At 41.6% G+C, this 20257-nt stretch overlaps 1 protein-coding gene across 1 annotated transcript; it reads left to right on the forward strand.

Moving 5' to 3' along the window:
• The first annotated feature begins 2247 nt into the window (after positions 1–2247).
• Positions 2248–18726, forward strand: LOC119383428 (succinyl-CoA:3-ketoacid coenzyme A transferase 1, mitochondrial). Its single transcript, XM_049412510.1, has 16 exons — positions 2248–2303; positions 2394–2463; positions 2961–3060; positions 3620–3753; positions 5987–6079; positions 6885–7034; positions 7935–8041; positions 8765–8825; positions 8944–9051; positions 10675–10780; positions 11759–11853; positions 12625–12746; positions 13560–13635; positions 15332–15508; positions 16223–16324; positions 17639–18726. Exons 2-16 carry the CDS (start codon positions 2395–2397, stop codon positions 17678–17680), a joined length of 1542 nt encoding a protein of 513 aa, XP_049268467.1. The 5' UTR covers positions 2248–2303; position 2394; the 3' UTR covers positions 17681–18726.
• Positions 18727–20257: the final 1531 nt, after the last annotated feature.

The raw sequence follows: 20257 nt of genomic DNA on the forward strand, positions 1-20257 counted from the left end.
GAGGTTGCACCAATATCGCCTATGACGAGTCGCACTTGTTCAGTCCGACATGTGCTCCCATAAGTGCCAGAGATGAATGGCAGTTGGCAATTGACCTTTGCTTCAGTTTTCTGCCCTAGAGGGCGGTGTAGAAGTCAGAGAAACATATCTCCAGAATGGGCTCTAGTCCGACAGCAGCAGTGCTGAAGATATTGAATTTGACTCACACTCTGAGTTCAGAATTTCTGAAGACCTTGTATTTGTCTTGGAGACTAAGTCTGGCTTGGTGAGTACGAAAAGGCTTCAGGCAGTGATGATGATGACACGCTGGGCCATCTTTGAGCCATTACAAACCAGTGTCTATGCAATTCAATTTTTAATAGCGCATCGGTTCAAATAAAGATGGAATATTTCAGTACCTTCTATCCCATTACTATGGGATCTAATGAAACTAACAGACAATTAAGGAAAACGTAGGAAACACTATTTGGGGTTTCTTAACTGTAGTGTAATGATTCTCACTTAAATTGAAAGGAATTAAAGTGGACGAAAAATAACCCTTTCTGTCGGTGGGATCTGAACCCACAACCTTTCAATTACGCGTCCAATGCTCTGCCATTTGAACTATGATGGAGGGCGCTTCCTCGTCCACTTCTTTGTGGGGTATTTATGTGTGCTTAAAACCTGGGAGTGTTGGCCAGCGGGCGTGTAATTTGAAGGTTTTGGGTACGGATCCATGAACGGAAAGGATGATTTTTGTCCACTTTTAGTTCCTTTCAATTTAAGTGAGAATCATTACACTACAGTTAAGATACCACAAGTAATGTCCGCTATGCTTTCCTTGGCTTAATTGTTTGTCGGTTTCATTAGTTGTATATAACACAGAAAACGAGCCCCTCGGACAATTCCCCTGCTTTCATAACTACTATCGAATAAAATTTTCAGAAATTTTGCACAATTTTCACAAAATTTGATTGTTAAGAAGGTTGTTTGAAAATTGAAAGAAACATGTACAAAAGAACCCAAAATAATATTGATGCGTGTTAATACTTTTCTGGACCAAGGTGCAATATGACTGTCCTTACCTCAGGCCTTTTGATTGTCCACTTATTAAGTTGGAAAGTAATTACGTAAGCAGGGAATACAAGTTCTGTTTGATGACATCTATGTATCTTTTGAAACTATTTGTGGTATTCTGCATTATGTATTCCAGCAATGAAGAAGTTTACCAGATGATGAATTTGCAAGTACTTGTTGTAGGGAAGGAAGGTAAAACAGAAAAAAGTTTTGACTTTGTCAGACATGCATATCAGCGTAAACTTTGACTGAGGTGATGCGCCTTCGCCTTATAATGAAGTTGTATATTAATACGATTATTTCTTTCTCTTTTTCATGTGGAAAGCTTTTTGCGGTGTGATCTATTATTCTGACGTGTATATGATACCATGCACGAGAGTGTTATCAAAAAGCAGAGAGAAACATTTTTGGAAACAATCAGAGAAGTGCTTTGTTTCACCAACTGCAGCTATTTTGACATGCCCAGTGCCCTTTCAGACCCATGATAAAAGTAGCACCCAGCATAAGTTATTACATGATATCAGAATGCTGTACCGCCACAGTTTAATTTACACGAAGCAAACATGTAACACACTTCTTAAAAAGACCGAAGGAAGTTGTAGATTAAGTAGACATGAATTCATGGGATAAATTTTGTTCCTTGCTTTGTTCTTTCCTACTTCTTGTGAACACACTTAACTTCAGTCCATTTAATTGATAGTAAGTCCAGCATATTTGATGTTCATCATTTTGTCTTCTGTTTTTCCGCTGGGAAGTTGGCATTAGTAATCAACCAACCAGCACACCTTTCAGAGTCCCATATAATTTGTTGTGTCATTCGCAAGCACTGCGTTTTTGCAAATGTCACACATTTTTGAGTTTTTCACCAACATTTTGAGCGCTGGACAAGAAAGGCAAGTTGGGCAGTGAATACTTCACTAGTTGTAGGCCACGAGAAAAATTTGCAAGAAAAGAAAAAGAGAATTCTTATTTGAGCAGGAAAAAAATGTTTCACTATTACTCCACAGCATGAAACTATGCTCCAGAGAGAGTCGTAATTACAAATCTCTAAGGCTATGCTTCTGTATACTGCAAATGCTAAAATGGCATGATGATGATAGCAGCCGTGTTGTATACAAATGATGATGATAGGTGCAGTTTTGTTGCGCCATCTAGGTGATAAAGCGCGTACTATGAAACGTACCCGGCCCAACCCCCCCTGCGGGCACAACACGGCCGCCAGCGCTGTCGGATGATCGTCAGATCGGGTGAGAGCGGTTCCAGATATGTGCATACGTAGAGTGCCTTTGCAGTAATACGGGAAGCGCTAACTTGACTGTTTGCCCACATACACGAAGGATGGCCGCAAGGTTAGCGCTGTGCAGGATCTGCGCTCCTTTTTTCGGGAGAAACCAGCATCTTGCTGCGGTACGTCGTGTTACCATCCTCTCGGGTTGCACGTTGCGAGATGCCTAGCGTGTGATAACATCTACCCGCATCTTATTTACGCGCGCACAACTGTTTCCGCGGAGAACAAAACAGTGACAATGGGAAATACGTAAACGATATCTGAAAGACTGGTACTGTTTTGCTTTGCTGCACAAATCCATGGGTTCGAAGATCTGCATTTCGCACGTTGTGCAAGATTCGAACAAGATCCGAATCACAAGAGCACAGCGTACTACGAAGATTTCAGTGTGCGTTTGTCGCGTAATTAAGAGCTGGTTAGTTTATCAGCGCAACATGAAAATTGAAGCCAGAATGGTTTTGTTGGTTTGTTTAATGACTGGTCGAAGTGGTATCTGCATATTCGTACGGTGAGAGTTAAAAAGGGCGTGATTCTGTGTGCATGCCGACACTGTCATGTGCAGTCTACATTAGTAACATTATTAGTGACTCTCCAATATTTCCCTCTTGTACTACAGAGGAGTATCAGTACAACATCCAGCAGAAATGCCCAGTTTTGCAACTCGGCTGAGGAGGCGATCAAGGAAATCAAGAGCGGTTCCAAGCTGCTTGTAGGAGGTGCGTAAAACGCCACCGTGGCGTGTTTGTTTAAAAAGAGCCTTTGTATAAAGCGCGCTCATAAAATGTGCTTGAATATAGGCGGAACAAATGAAATATTCTCCTTGCAGTGTCTCGTGATTTTAGCCACATGTAAAACCGGAGTATAATGGGCGAACTGCAGCTTCTTTACACCACTTGCAGGGAGTAGAGGAAGGGACATTTTCTGAACGTTTACTCAAAACTTTCTCAGAAAATTTGGCACAACTAAAGAAATTGCATAAGACAAGTTTACGTGCAAGCTTAATTGGCCAGTATGACACGTAATCAATCTGTGTCCTTCTTTTACCGGTCCTCTGTCTTTTGTGCTGTTTTCATTTCAAGTATAGGTATACGTAATTCATATAATCACAAAATGCTTGTATCAGCAAGGGAAGTGTATAAGTGAGAAAACATACGTATATTAGAAAAAACAGTGTGCAGCCTGTACATTTTGTCTCATTTGCTACCTATAACATTGCCTAAAGCCAGTGCTTGAAAAATCTTCAGCTGTCACACAAGTTCCTGATGTATCTTTTAGGATTTGGTCTCTGTGGGATCCCTGAAAACTTGATATCCGCACTCTCAAAGACGGGTGTGAAGGACCTTGTTGTTGTCAGCAACAATGCTGGTGTGGACGGCTTTGGCCTCGGGATACTCCTCAACACACGACAGGTAGAAAACTTTTTTTTTTTGCTGGAATTAGTTTTTTGGATGCTGAAATTGTGATGTCAGAAGTGCCAATGTGCTCTTGTAGTAATTGTTTAGGTATGAAAAATGATTACAATTCCACCTATTTTGGTTAGCTCACCAACAATTAACAACAAAACTCAATGGTTTATCCATTATATTTTCATTTCTTTGCAGTCTCTCATGGCCTAAGTAGATCTTTCAGAATGTGCCTTTCGATGGAGTGTGACCATGCAGTTATTTTATTCGTTTGTTGACCAATTCAAAGATGCTTGTTTCAGTATTTTTGCCTCTCCAGTAAACTAGAAAAAAAATTAGGTTAGCATCGGATTGTCAGCCACTTGAGCTTACTGTGAACGGTGTTATCTACTGTAGATACTGCCGAGTTTCTAGTGCATAAGAGTCTGTCTCGGACGGCAGCGCACGTTCTTGGCAGAGAGCCCAAGCCATTCCTCCCAGCAAGAGCTCCCTGTTTGGGTCAGGAAGCTCAAGAAAAATATGCTGTTGCTTTTGAAACCTCAACTTGCGCAAGCATTCAGACTCCTGCGTTCTGTGCAAGTGATGTGCACTGCAGATAGGCTGCGAATAGATTTAAATAACAAACTGCTGTGACCATGTATGGTTATCCGAAATCGCAACGTGGCCAAAATGAAATCAATTAAACTAAATGTTAGCAAAACGAAGTGTGTGATGTTGAGACTGAAGAATGAAACTGCAAATGATTTCTACCCGAAATGTGGCACCACCTACCCTACACACGAACCAAAAATCAAGTTTCTTGGTGTTGTACACATGTCCATAAAATATGTTGTGGTCAGGACACATAAATTATTTCCACCTAAGTAGCTTGCTCTGTAACTTATTGAATATATTTTGTTACATTTTACTTATTCAAGTAAACTTTTAATTGCATTACACTCTTACTTATTCACATTTTCGTTATGGCATACTAATATATGTGGATGACTACCGAAAGTAACATACTAGAACTCTATAATCCACAAGATAGCTGTACAGGCTATTGAAAGTTTAAAACTTCGTGAAATCACAAAAGGCTCATTTTTAAGATGTGGCTTACTGAATATTCCATAAATATATCTAAAGTAATCATCAATATATGTACATGAACTAATAATCAAAACTTGGAGAAAAAATTTAAGTAGACTCTCGTTAAAAGGAAACTAAAGGGACCAAGAAAATATATTCCGTTTAACAGGAGTTCTATTTGTTGAGAGATGAACAGGGTTGCAGTATTCAGGTAGGAAACCGATCATAGCAGAAGCATTTCACTTATCTCTAGCCTCTGCTCGTGTCGGCTGTGTTTTAATAACATGAACATTTATTTTTCATTTGTCTAAATTCTAGTCAGGTTTAGCTATCTAAAGCATTTCTTATCTCTGGTTTTCCTTTAGGGTTTTCCCTCTGACAGCTGTTATGTTTAAATGAGTTTTCTCTTAGTTATTGCTCTGTCAGCTGTGATGTTTCGATGATGGTAACATATATTTTTTTAATATGTCGAAAGCGAGGCCGGTTCAGTGTTGAAAAAGTTATTTGAATTTTAGTTTGTTGTGTGTGCCAGAAATAAAAAAAAATTGCAATTAGTGGTGATGTTTGACCCTACAAATCTGCTCGAAAATAGGCTTGCACTGCTCCAAAATGTACCTTTTAGTGCTCTGAAGCTGCTCCGGAACTCCCTTTTTATTGCTCCAACACAGCATTATTCATGCTTTCTGAGCTGCTCCAAAAGCCTCCAGCCCACTTCCACCTATGACCATGCTCAGAATTCACACATTGTCAATTATGTCTATGTAGTCATCATTATGTGTACTATTATGCGAACCCTTCGCTGTAGATGCCTGTGCTTTAATTGTTGAAGGGAGTCTCTGCCTATTTCAGGAGTTACAAAGGACCTTTAGCCAAAAGTTCGCTGGTAAGCGTTGTGTATTTTGTGACACCGTTTGTGTGTTTGTGTTTGTTACCTCAGTAATGTAGTGAACACCTGAGGTAATTCATTATATGAAAGTTACTATCTTTAACAGCAGATCGTATACCATTCATCTGTGGAGTGAGCACAGGTGCTGACCTACTGAATAGCATTTTAACTGCGCATCTTGCACCTGCCCACTTTATTTGCTTGTAAGTGCAGGCACGATCAGACAGTGCGAACTTTTATGTCGTACGATTACAATAAATGTTAATTTCTGTTTTTCTTGGCTAGGTGAAGCGGATGATCTCGTCGTATGTGGGCGAAAATGCCGAGTTTGAGCGACAGTATCTGTCGGGCGAACTAGAACTGGAATTTGTGCCGCAGGTAAGTCCACAAATAGGCTACCGTGGTGGATGAAGTTGGTGTACACCATATTCTGGGTTTTATTTGTCATAACTCGTGTGGCTCTGCCCCAAGAGATGAGCTTTTATGAAGCACTAATTTGTTGCATATTTATACCAAAGCTGCTGGCGAGTCATTGTTTCGTACCGTGACCTTGTGTTGATGTCATGCTGTGCGTGGGAAATATCTGTGGCTTAACTTTTCTTTTGCAGGTTCGTCACTTTTTTTTCCTACCTGTATCCTACATGTTCATTTGTTTATTTTATTGCCGTTTCTGTTGTGAAGCCTCATGTTTTCTCTTTCTATCTGTGGTGACTGGTACAATAACGTAGAAACATACTGTTGTTTTGCTGTTTGCTTAGTACACGTATAGAATAGTTTTTTTGTAAGTCGTATGCTGCACTTGGTGTTAAATATATCACCTCCTGGCCTTTTTTTAGTCTTTACCCTTCTTGGGGCATTCGTTGAAGATTGAGACAACGCTGTTTGAAGCTGCTTGATGCCTCTGTGTGACAACTGTTTGTAATAGCACTGAAAGAAGTCGCCCTGGACTGAGCTGCCTTTTCACACAAAAGAAAGAAACAGTGGATGTGCAAAATGCATAGGACAGGCTGCTGGAGTAGCCCTTGTAACTTAGCAGCTTGGCCTTTCGATACTTTCCTGCCCTTCGTAGCCTACTGTGCAGCTTCAGCACATAGTTACCCAGTCAATGTTTAGAATGCGTGTAGTACGTGGAAGTACCCTGTGACATGTCTGAATGTTCGTTCTGTGTGTCTTCTCATTGAAGGGAACGCTGGCTGAGAGGCTTCGTGCTGGTGGAGCCGGCATACCAGCTTTCTTCACACCCACCGCCTATGGCACACTGATTCACAAAGGTGGAGCCCCCATCAGATACGACTCTAATGGCAATGTTGCCATCAAGAGTGAACTGAGGAAGGTGAGACGCATTGAACTAAAAATGTCTGCAAGCATGGGGCATGGGGAACCGTTGTAGGTGGCCTGCAGAACCAATAAAACCGTTCACTCGCCTTAGTAAGTTGCTTTGGTGATTCCGTGCAGTACAATGAAGGCTGCTGTTAACTTTAGCCAACCAGCAATTAATAACTTGCTGTAGTACCTCAGTAGTCATAGTGTTGTGCTGCTGAGTATGAGGTTGCAGGTTGAGTCCTCGCCGTAGCGACCATATTTCAGTAGGGGGAGAACGCACGGATGCTTGCATACTGTGTGTTGGCTGCACATTTGGAAACACCACTTGATCAGAATTCATTCCCTGTGGTGCACCTCATAATAAGACTACTTGTTTTGCATGTAAAACACCACAATAAAAAATTTTTTTCGTCCAGGAACGAGGACTAGCTGCGTGTTGCGGGTGGAAAAAGAAGATGGGCTTGTGAATTGTGCGCCTATTATCCTCCATTCATCAAATCTGAGCAACAGAAGGACTAGCGACAGACAATATGTTAGCCTTCCTCTTGGATCTGAGGCCTATTTGCCTGATGAGACCTGTAGCTTTTGCTGTACTGCATAGACCTGTCGAGGCAAAATGTGTCTTAAAGATTCTTACGTCAGTCTAGAATGAACCAGTTTATGTGTAACACACACACCCATTTGGCATTCAGTGTTAAGCTGTCTTGTTATTGAGAATGGAAATACTAGAACAAGTTCTTTCTTAAAATATGTTGCATGATTGAAACAAATGCTGCCTTAAGTGGATGGCATTTTATAGCAACAAACTGAATACAAGACCACCTCTGTTGACTTTAGTATAGGAGCTTTAATTGTAAAGGTGAGATAACAGTGTTTGACTGTACAAAGAGAATTGTGTTCCACTTTACAGCACCAGGTATTCAACGGCAAGAACTACATCATGGAAGAAGCCATCACAGGTGATTTCGCTCTCGTTAAGGCATGGAAAGCAGACAAGGCTGGTAACATAGTCTTTAGGCAAGTTCTATTCCCCATATTTCTCTTTCTTTATTTCAATTATAAACAGCTTTCAGTATACTGTGGACCTACACTTGCTCATTCTTGACGGGAGCATGAGCATTACTTGAATTATGTGCATATTCAACTGAAAGCAAAGGTGGCAAACATGTTGAAATGTTCTGTTTAACTGTTTGCCTGATTAACGTACGAGCATCAGCAGTTGCCTGCACTAGTGGAAAGGATTAGCTGTTGTGCAGTGAAGCATACTACCCAAGGCCTGTATCTCTCAGATGGTATTACCATTACCTATATCGAACTGTGTCTGTGTTACCCTTCAGATTCAGCATGTCTGGGTTTGACTACACTACATGTTATAGCTGGTGGAGTGTTCTTTAAGAGTCAACTAAGATAATCTGTTCATTTCAGTGCATGCTGATTGGATAGAGCTCGAAGGCTGGCCGACTGGCTCCAATCGTAACCACTATTGTTGAGCCCTATCCAGTTGGAACACTCTAAAATGGGCAGTGCACTTTGTGGATTGTTATAGAATTCCACTTCTGGTTATCTTCGTACCTTTCTGGAAACTGAATGGGAGCATATAGGCAGTAACTATATTTTTTGTCACTTTTGTTTGCCATTGTAGATTTGGTCATTTTATAGTCTTGTGTGCTGTAATTGGCTGTCACTTTTGTACTGCTTATATTGATACCAGTTTAAATGTTGTTCCTCGCGCTTCTTTAGGAAAACAGCATCGAATTTCAATCCAGTTATGTGCAAAGCGGCAAAGTACACAATAGCTGAAGTAAGTCCATATTGCCATATTTATATCTTCTCTCGAGCCTCATTTGCATGTCTGAAAATGTGTTACTCAACATTTTGCCCTTATTTGCATGTCTCCGTTTTTCTTTTCTCCAAATCAGGTGGAAGAGATTGTCGAGATTGGTGCATTGCCTCCCGACCACATCCACATTCCAAGCATCTATGTAGATGCCGTGTATAAAGGAAAGAGCTTTGAGAAGAGGATTGAGGTACTATGTGTAATGCGATTGCCAATTTTGCAACCATGTTTTAGCTGCTTCAGGAATGCAATCAATTCTTTCTGTAAAGAATGTTCAGATAGCTGCTGCTCGTAACTAAAGTGTCATGCCAGTGTCACGAGTGTGTGAAAAATAGCCAGTTATGTCATCTTTTAAGGTGACTATTTCAGAATTTGGACCAAACAGATCATAGCATCTTGATGTAGGGATTACACAGACTAAGGAGACAGTGGAAATATCACAGACTAAAGAGACAATGATTAGAAGCAGGAAATCATTCTGAACTGTTTTCACTGCAAATGTCATGTACCGGTGCTTAACAGCAAATCACTTGATGTCGGGATGTATCTGGCAGTTGGGACGAATCAACTAGCAAGCTAAATTTTACTAATGAACTTCATTGCAGTGTTTGTTCTGATTTAAAATTTTAAAGGGGCCCTTAAATACTTTTGCAAGTAACCATCGAATGGCTTTATTAAAGGAGTTTATTGCCTCAGAAATTGACTGCCGCAAAAATTTTTAGAATCCTTGGAAGTCCGAGCAGAGTTACAAGGATTTGTTGCACGCTTTAAGCGCTTTCTCTCGCCTTTGATACCAGTGAGTGCGCTGAAAGCTACGTGGGGGGAGTGGCGGATGACAAGGGGGCTTCCGTTCGTCAACGCATGTCATCACCTTGAGCACTTCCTTTTCTTTTCTTCTTCAAATGCATGGCTTACTTTCAGTGTGATCGCGAGTGAGTGTGCGGGCACGTTGCGGCATCCTTTGGCGGCCGCAGTAGCTATGCAGCTCATGATGCTCAAATCAGCCAATGGGCGTGGACTTTGGTTTTATGGCGCGGTCATTTGGGTTTATGGCATCATTTGTTGAGAGAATGACTAGCAATTTCTAGCTGACGTTCAGAATTAATTGTAAACTGCAGGCCGCGTGTTGCACTGTAATGTTTGACTCGCATGTTCTCGGGAGCCCCGACTACCGGTTGGCAGTGTTTTCTGACCATGCTTAAAAAGTGTTGAAGGGCCCCTTTTAGGCAACCAGTTTAGCAAGGAGACAAATGTGGTGAGAATATATAGTGCAATTACTTAGGCTTATCGCTAGATGAATTTCTCCTCATAACATTTCACATACAAAACTTTTAAAATACTGTAGTTGGTGATAAAATATGGTGGAAAAATATGTGTGCAAAGTGTGTAGCGAAATACTTCCATGTGCAGTTGTAAGCTTGCTGCATTGACACGGCATGAAATATAAAACATTATGCATAAACACAGGGTGCTCTTTAATTTAACTTTTTTTTGGTATTATAATGGAATGCCAAGAATGGATTGCTCATATGAGGGATAATGCAACCACTGCAACAATGTTCGGATTGTTTCACAGCATGTCAACAGCAGAATTCCTACCATTCACTGTGGTTGGAATAGATGTTGCATGATACTTCTTTGAATAACGCTCTAGAAAGGTTAAAGGCATGTTTTCCGAGCCATGCAAATTTGCTTTTGAATTATTTTATTGTATGGGTATTGTGAGACAGGTAATATACCATCCGTTTAAGCATTCTAGCCACCCTGTCTGTGTTTTCCAGTCTCTAAACTTGGACTTGTCACTGCATTGCAGAAAAGGAAGCTCAGGGAAAAGGCTGGCGCTGGTGCTGGTGCAAAAGATGACCTGAGAAGCCGCATTATCCGAAGGGCAGCGTTAGAATTCCAGGACGGCATGTATGGTATCTTTTTATGGTTGCTATGCCTTGGCTCTGCATTATATAAGTATGTGAGCATCTTCACTTTTAAAGTGGGCGATGTGGAATCTTTACATGCATTGTTATGTTGGATGTTAGATATAGGTAGAGTGTTAGGTCCAGCAGCTGTGTTTCATTCCCTTGCTTGACCAGAAACTACAGGAGTACTTCAGCACTTCAGCAGGATATGTGTTAACTCTCCTGCTGATTGCTAGTCTACAGGTTAAGTTCTGTGTTGACAGGAATACAGAAACATATGTTGGCTCAAAATATTGGGGTGGCCAAAATTAATTGGAGGATGGCTTCTACTATAGCGCAGCTGATGTGCAGCTTTTAAGCACGGCTTCTAGCCTTTCTCAGCCAAATCAATCAATCAGTCAATCTTTTTATTTTATTGCAACAAAGACTTGCCCTTAAGGCATAATTCTTAATGTGTATGTATTGGAAGGGAGCGTTTTGATTGAGAGCCTGGACATGTGCATATTGGGTGGTACTCATCTGCCTCCATCACTGTGATGGAACGATATGGACAAATAGTGCCCAGTGAGTGGCGTGATGGCCACCTTGGCCCAATGCCTCCTAAGCACAACTCACTCACTCACTCACTCACTCACTCACTCACTCACTCACTCACTCACTCACTCACTCACTCACTCACTCACTCACTCACTCACTCACTCACTCACTCACTCACTCACTCACTCACTCAATCAATCAATCAATCAATCAATCAATCAATCAATCAATCAATCAATCAATCAATCAATCAATCAATCAATCAATCAATCAATCGGCACTGCTTAGTTGGTCACTTAGTGGATATTTACATAGGGTTCAAAAGCTTTATTGCTTATTTTTTTTGCATGATAAGTGTGTTGATTATCATTTTCCTTTATCCAAGTAGTCATAGCATTGAAAAATGTACGCTTGAATTGCACAGTCCTTAGCTTGTGTCTGGCACAGTCAACCTTGGCATTGGTATCCCCGTGCTTGCAAGCAACTACATTCCCAAAGGAGTTCACGTGGTGCTTCACAGTGAAAATGGAATCCTTGGAGTCGTAAGCCAACCTTTTTATGATCAAAGCTATACTAATAGGCTATTCGGCTTCGTCATTCAATTGTACTTCGAAGTAATGGATGTATATTCGATTAATAACAGTGTGCTGTTTCTTGCAGTGGACAGTCAAGCAGTTGAGTTAATTGATGACTTATTATCACTTTCGTTTCTTGAATGGTTTCTAATCAGTCATTTATGGCAAGGAAAATATATTTATAAAAGCAATGATGCTTAATCATATTGCCGCACGTCTAATTTTTCATGAGTTGAAGCTTCACCCACAAGGACTGTGGGCAACGTGCTGTACAGGCCACGCCGCGATGTGTAAGAAGCTTGCGATTGTTTTAGAACGTTCCGTTAAGATTGCGCGCCGCACGTGAAGGTTCCAGCTTTGTCAAGAGATAATGCCGCCACCAACGATATCGCTGGAAAGTTCGATAGTGCCTGTATGAAAGCCGACGCGCTTGACTGCTTGTCAGTTGATCGACGGCTGACGCTCTGTTCGTCACTATCAGTGCATACCGTGTGTATTGCTGTAAATCAACTTTCCGTTTCCCGGCCACAAGTTCGGCCAAATAAACAGTTTCATCTTGAAAACGCCGACTACTGTCTTCGTCGACGTCACGACCACGTGACAATATATTCATAGAAGGTGTTTATACATGTACGTCCTTTTCACTTTATGCCCCTTCCAGCCTATGTTAAATAATTAAATAAATGAAAGAAGAAGAAGTATTTGAAACCTGCCCCAGTAACACATTTTTTTCTTCAGGGTCCATACCCCACAGAGGAAGAGGTGGACCCCGACTTGATTAACGCAGGCAAGGAGACGGTCACCGCACTGCCCGGCGCTTCCTACTTCGGCAGCGATGAGTCGTTTGCTATGATTAGAGGGTAAAGAATTTGTCAATTGTCACAAGTATGACTGCACTTGAGTCCCACTCGTGCAGCTCTCTCGGTGAGCTGGCCAAAGTAAATTCACTTGGTGAACCTAACTAATGATGATGAACCACTTAATGATGGTGAAGGTAACTAAGTTGATGAACTAACTAATGGAAACTGAGTATGACTGCTCAGAGAGCACTGAATCACATCATGAGCAAATTACTCCAGCATGATTAGAACGGCTGGGGCTTCACTGAAGGTCCACAGACACTGAATTCGCAATACGTCCCATTGTGTGAATCTGTCTATAGTAGGGGCAACTACGTGATCAAGACAGATGTGCAGCTTCCTCCTATTCTGGTAGTTCATGCCAAATAATAGCTGTGCTATACCAGAGCACAGAAGTCTAGTGAAGCTAAAATCTGGAATGCAAGTTCTTTAATGGGCTTTGCAGCACATGAATTGGCCACGCTAAGGGCTTTTCATGATCATGATGCAGCAGAGAACAGTTGTGTTTGCCCGCCACTGTATTATTAAGTTACGAAGGTCATGGGATCGAATCCCGGCTGTGGCGCCGCATTCCGATGAGGTTGAAATGCTAGACTCCCGTGTCCTTAGATTTAGGTGCACGTTAAAGAAACCCAGGTTGTCAAAATTTGCGGAGCTCTCTTCTACTTCGTCCCTTATAATCATATTGTAGTTTTGGGACATAAAATCCCAACAGTTACTGTATCATGCATTATGCAGCGAGAAAATACCCGCTAAGTAGTCTATCTCTATTCTGAGATACCCCTTTGCCCTCTCTACTTTTCGCAATTTCAGAGGCCACATTGACCTTACAATGCTTGGTGCCATGGAGGTATCACAATATGGGGACCTTGCTAACTGGATGATTCCGGTGGGTTGAAATTCTATGCTTATGAAAGCGGGAATGAAATGTGACTGCAAACGCTAGTGGGAACTTTTCGACTACCTCGCTGTTCAAAAGTGTCGTGGTACTAGTATTAACAAAAAAACAGAGCCTTTGCCTGGCAATGTGGCATGCAGTGTCATGTAGGTAGGTAAAGGTGTAAAATTTTTATCTTACAAAGAAAAGAAAGTTTATGATAGCATCTACCAAATCAGGCTTGGTTGTCTTTGTCACTCAATTTGTGATTGACTGTGGTTTTGCTACGTGCCTTCTCCTTCCTTTCAGTCATCAAGATAGTCAGTACCATTCTGTGCTTTTGCATTTGTGACTGTTTAATGTGGCATCGCACTGCTGACTCTTGCAGCCAATGCAGGACATGGGATGTGTGATGTGCCTAGCAACTTCTGTCAGTGGGCACCTTTCCTATGCTACTCAGCTAAATGGGTGTTTAAAAAAATCGAGTTGTTCCAAGAAATAGTTATCAATATAGATGTGATTGACCCATGACAAAAAAAACAGAACCTCATCTGAGAATGTCTTTGGAAGTTAAAGCTGTTCGGTAATAAAACTTGACATTCTTGAGCAATGTTTGTTACACCAGCAGGTTTCATTGAAGTATAAAAAAATTCCGGGGAACAAAAATTCTTATTACCACAGAGCTAAAACTTTCCTCGGGTTTTCACAGGCGGGTCTTTTTCATGTATAAAAGGCATCATAATTGATAAGTGCATTCTTTTTGCAAAGGTTTGATTTGTTTAACCGTGGTGCCTGTTGAGTTGCAGCATGCTTAGGATGCTGTGTGCTACGGGCACCTTATGGCTTGCATTTCTCGGGATGCATCCTCCTTTCCCTTCCTTGTGTTCGTCACTGTGTCCACCATGCTTGCATTCTGATGGGACAGAATGAAATAGCATGCCTGTACCAACCTTTAGGTGCATATTAAAGAGGCCCTGCAACACTTTTCCAGGTAATCGTCTAATGACATCATTAAAAGACCTTATTGCCCCACGAATCGACTGCCGCCAACATTTTTAGAATCCGTTAATTACAAGCAGAGTTACAAGGGTTTCTTGCATGCTTCAAGCACTTTCTCTCTCCTTTAGTACTAGCAAGCGCTCTGAACGCTATGTTGGGAGGGGGATGACAAGGGGGCAAGAAGATACGTCCCTTCTTCAGCGTGCGCCATGACCTTGAGCACCTTGTTTCTTCGAACACATGGCTTACTTTCAGTGTGATCACAAGAGCGCGTGCAAGCACGTGGCTGCATCCCGTGGCAGCCACGGTAAGTATGCAGCTCACGATGCTCAAATCAGGCCGCGGAGTTTATGTATATGGCACAGTAATTTGGGTATATGGCATCATTTGTAGAGAGAAGAGGGAGCGATTTCTAGCTGACTTTGAGAATTAATTGTAAATTCCAGGCCGCCTGCTGCGCTATAATGTTTGGCTCGCGTCTTCTCAGCAGCCTCGACTACCGATCGGTAGCGTTTCCTGACCATGCTCAAAAAGTATTGCAGGGCCCCTTTAAAGAGCCCCGAGTAGTTAAAATCAGTTCAAACCTTTCGGCGCTGGCTCTTGTCACAATCCTTGTGGTTTTCCTTACTAAATTAAACCGGATGGAAAGTTCTGGGCGCATTGTATTTTCTGGTGTCACGTTTCCTGACTTTTTTTTTTTTTTGTGCAGGGCAAGATGGTGAAGGGCATGGGAGGTGCCATGGACTTGGTGTCCAGCAAGGCAGCTGGCACCAGAATTGTCGTCACCATGGAACACTCGGCAAAAGGGAACAAGCCTAAGATCAAGAAGGAATGCACATTGCCGCTCACTGGAGAGCGTTGTGTTGACCTCATCATCACTGAGAAGGTGCTAATTACGTTATTCTTTAATCACGTTATTTCTTTAGAACTTTTGCCTCTCTGTTCAATCAAAGCAAACATTTTTGTGAATGGAATAATCATTCAAGTGTTGCAAACAAAAACAAGCTAATTTGTGGTGCAACATTAAAAGAAATTGTGGTTACATTGATGAAGTACTTGAAGGAATCGGCAGTCAAGGTTGGGTAATTAAAAAAAAAAATAAGAGAGAAGTGACTCACTTAGCGAAGAGAATGTGTTGCATTCTTTACTTCTAAATGTACCCTTCTGCCTTATGCTGTGAGCTGTTCTTTGGCATTATTGCAATCAAATTTAATTGTCTTATTCATGCATTAGGTAGTGAGTGAAAAGAAAGAATTTCGTTAGTATTATGGCAGAGTATGTTCTGTGCTTTGACTGAACCAGCTGTCCAGTCACTTCATTATGCCACAGTGATTGATTCGCAGCTGTAACTATATGCCCGTTATAATGACTTATAATTGACATTTCTTTTTCTTTTGATATCCTCGTGTGGAGGCACAGATTTTGTAAAGAGAATGACTGCTTCTGAATTCCTATTTCTTTCAAGTATCGAATCGCAAACTCTTGTGGAAATGGTGTTTGTTATAGAAGATAATGTCCCTTTATTAGTTTTTATGGTTGATATCAATTTGCCATTTGAAATCAACGCTGACGTTGCATTCCGATTTCTCTTTACTTTCAGTGTGTGTTTGAAGTGTGTGAAAAGAAAGGTCTGACACTTGTTGAGATTGCAGATGGTCTTAAGGTAGATGACATCACCAATAGTACAGCCTGCCCATTTGAGGTGAGTGCACTGGCACATCATAAAGGTCTGGAACAGTGGCTCTGTGCATTAGAAGCTTTTGGTAACCCTTGTGTGCTTGGGAAAGTAAGGTTTCCTACAGATAATGAGCGAGACAAGAAGCTGTTATGCTATGCCAATTAAATTCCAATGCACAAGTGTCTACTATGAGATTCGTGCATAGAAAACGGAAGCAACGACGCTTGTGTTTGAGTGCTCACATGGGCGTTGGCAATCTTTGAGAACACCAGGCCAATGCCTGTGTGTTCAAACTCCTTTCTAGGTGTCCAGGTGGCGGTAGGCACAGCCTGCTTAGTAAAGAGCGCACGTATGACTACGTCACTGTAATACGAGTCCCTTATGTAAGCTCTCTACTCGCTGGCGTTGGGCATGCACTGTACGATTCTTTTGGTTTCTCAGGCGCCCATTTCAAAGGGATCAGTCGGAGCAGTAGGCAGTCTATCAAAAGTGGTGGACGGTGAATCAGAGTGATGGACGGTGATGCGGAGTGGTGGGTGGCATTACCATTGCCGCACACTGTGGGGAGAACCCTGTTAAATGTATTAAAAAGTAGACTTAGCGTAACTGAAGATAAATTGATTAAATAGTGAAATATATGCTTCACTTGTTCCTTCACTGGTCCCACTCAGCCGAGGTAGGGCCTAATCCTATGCCCATTGCTAATTTTTTTTTTGTCCTGCATTCAACACTGTTTCACCAATAAAATTTTCATTCATTCATTAATTCATTCTGTTTTCAATGGTGCTCTTATGGCAACTACAGCAACTCTTGAGTCTGGCATCAGACAGAGGTGCCCGAGCGCAGTAAGAGTGTGAAATCCATTAACAGCCACTGCTTCCCTGTTTCCCAGAAAATCAAAAACGTTCATGTTTTCCCTCTTTTTGCCATCCGTGGGGCACCGTGCTTTATGCAATACCATCTGTGGCACTGGCCACGGCAACGTTACCCGCTATATGCGGAGGATTAATATTTGGCTCGTGTGTTCACAGCAGTGTTGTCTACAGATTAAGAATGCGTTACTCCCACGCTTCAAAAAAATGTCTTGGGTGTCCTTTTAAAGAGAAAAACCTGATGCAGTTTTGGCAGTTCTGTGCTGTGCCATGTGTGTAGTATAGTGGTGACATTGCCAAGTTAGGTGTAAGTTTCAAGACCCGAACTCATATGTTTATGAGTGCCTGTTTGAGCATAAAACAATTCTGAAGTGAATTACTTGTGATAACCCTGTTTTTTTAGAGTACCCGTCTGTTTTGCCCTTTCTCCACTAATGAAGACCGACTTCTTTTGTTTCTTTTCTAGGTGTCACCAAACTTGAAGCCAATGCAGCAGGTTGAGCTCTGAAATTGTCCTGTGACATGACTTTGATTTTTGACTTCGAAGTTGATATTTTTGTACCTTGCAGTATGTTGGGTCTTGTTGCAAGTGTTGGGACCCTGGTGACTAGCTGTGGTGAATGTTGTGCCCTCTGGTGTATATCGTACGTAATTTTTCGTAATTTGACGACGTATTTTCTTTAACGCTTTGATGTGACTCCTAGGTTCAGTGTTTTGTTTTTTGATGCATTCATCATTTGCAAGAAAGGCTACAATATTTTGTTGCATGCCTTATCTTGCGTCGCTTTATACGGTTCATTGATGCATTTGTAGCTGTTATTGTCGCGAGCAAGTACAAATCTAAGTTCTTCTTCTAGTTTATCGTGACGTTTGCATTTGTACCAATGTCACAACCACTGCAGTGATGTTTCTGTGACATGACAGTTCTGCCGATCTGATGATGTTGAAGCTGAATAATGTAATTATAATGTCTAGTCCCTTGCTTCTGTTTGTGACTTGCTTCCTTATTTTACGTTGTGCCAAGACATTGACAAATTGTGTGGGCAACTATGTTACACTTTGATGTTTAGCAAATAAGTTCACTTCATTCTATGCCACTAAATGATATTTAGTATGTAGGAATACACTATTAATAAAAAACTAAGTGAAATGTATTTTTGCGCCATTCACATCTGACAGCACCAAATGACATCTGTGAACTGTTGCCACTTGATTGAACAGAAATACTTAAATTTTTAGGCTTTGGTGTTGATAAAGCCTGGCCACGTCCATAAAATATTGAAAATTATGTTTATGTTGCATGTCGCTTATTAAGTATGCTGGCTTTTCTAAAAATTATGAGAAAAACCTTTAGAGGTTGCATGCACCACTGAGTCAAGATTCTCAAGAAAATGGTGTCACAGATATGAGCACGACGCAATGGACGTGGCGATGCTAAATGATGATTTTGAACTGTTTCTGCTTGGATTTCACACACTGAATTCAACTTTTGGGCTTCCATGTTAATAAAACTGACCATGTCCATAATAAACGGAATATTATCTTTATGTTGAACATCCCTTTTTATGTAGATGCAATTTTAACATTAAACAAAAATTTTCACCCGAAAGCAGAGTTGCCATGTGCTACCGAGCTAACAAGCAAATAATCATCACAAAAGAAGCCCCCCCAAAAAAGCGGCGCGACTTTCACAAAGAAGCCCAAAAGAAGCGGAAATTTAATTAATTTTCCCATTCTTGAAAATATTTTTAATTGTAATAAAGTATGTCACTCAAGTACGAAGGGGAGTTCAAAAAATCACTTATTATTTTGTACAGCGAAAATATGTGCAACTATGAAGGAAAGCACATATTTACTTTAAAGATTGTCTCCAGGGCAGTCTCCATTTGGTTGAATACACGTATGCTAGTGCATGATTAACGACACTTGTTGATTCCCCCAACGTATGTTTGACATCAACACTCAGCTACACAAATTCATCGACAACTGCGCTATTAGTGAACGACAAATGCACTATTGGTGAACGTGGTGCTCACTGAATATTTGCTGAAAAAAGTGCAAAAAAGCCCAAAAAGCGCGACAAGCGACTGTAAAATTCTACAAGTGACTCGGTGAAAAAAAGAATCCTGAATCCGCTTATTATAAGCGGAACCGGCAACTCCGCCCGAAAGGCAAAGCACCGATAGCGGCAGCATTGCTTCTAAATCTATTCTAAAAGGGTTCGTAGCTTTATCAGTTCCGTATATTCCAGTAAACGTTTGTGTGCTTGACAAGCACAGGCAGACACAAATTCGCCTCACTCGATGAATCCGCCGAACTCTGGCATTCACGACGCAGGCTTGTTGAACAGCGATAACAGCAGCAAGCAAATTCATTTAGCGTATTTATACGCTTGTAAGGCGAGTCGAGTGTAGGTCGATGCGCCCAAAAATCGCACGGCGCAAAAAAAAAGGGGGGGGGAGGGGGGAGCTTCATCCATGCAGCCAGGGCGGGCGCGACACCATAGTTGGGCGCCAGTGCTGTCACGCACTGGCCTGTCCTCGTAAAAGGTAGCGCTGGAATATTTTATGAACGTAGAACCAACTAGCCCCGAAACATCATTTGTAAGGACGAGACAAAAAAACTCGAATTCCGGGGTACAAAAGCGGCTTCACGGCAGTGCTTTACAGCTGTGCAGGAAAGCTAGCTTCGCGGCAATGCGCGGGGATAATTTTTAGAAAACTTTCCGCGAATTGTTGCTGACGGTGCGGGTTATACGCAAGAAAATATGGTATATGTTACAGGTAGAGCCAGAACGCAAGCGTAATGTCGTAACCATGCCACAGCATCCCCGATTTCTTGTTTGTCTCGCCGTAACTGGTGGCACTAGTTTAGGTTTCGATTGTAAGTCGACCCCCCCCCCCAACTTCAGACCTCAAAGTTAGATAAAATGCGTCGACATACGCAATCGTGTAAATACGGTAGTTGCTCTCGCTTCTTTAAGATGGTATGAGCTGCAACATTCGGCAAGCGGAAGTAGCAGCCCTCTCGGTTCGCTCAACCCTTACAACTGCTGCAGACTGCAATTGCGGGATTAAATGCGTGC

The sequence above is a fragment of the Rhipicephalus sanguineus genome, chromosome 2, assembly GCF_013339695.2.
Source record: "Rhipicephalus sanguineus isolate Rsan-2018 chromosome 2, BIME_Rsan_1.4, whole genome shotgun sequence".
Classification (NCBI taxonomy): Eukaryota; Metazoa; Arthropoda; class Arachnida; order Ixodida; family Ixodidae; genus Rhipicephalus; species Rhipicephalus sanguineus.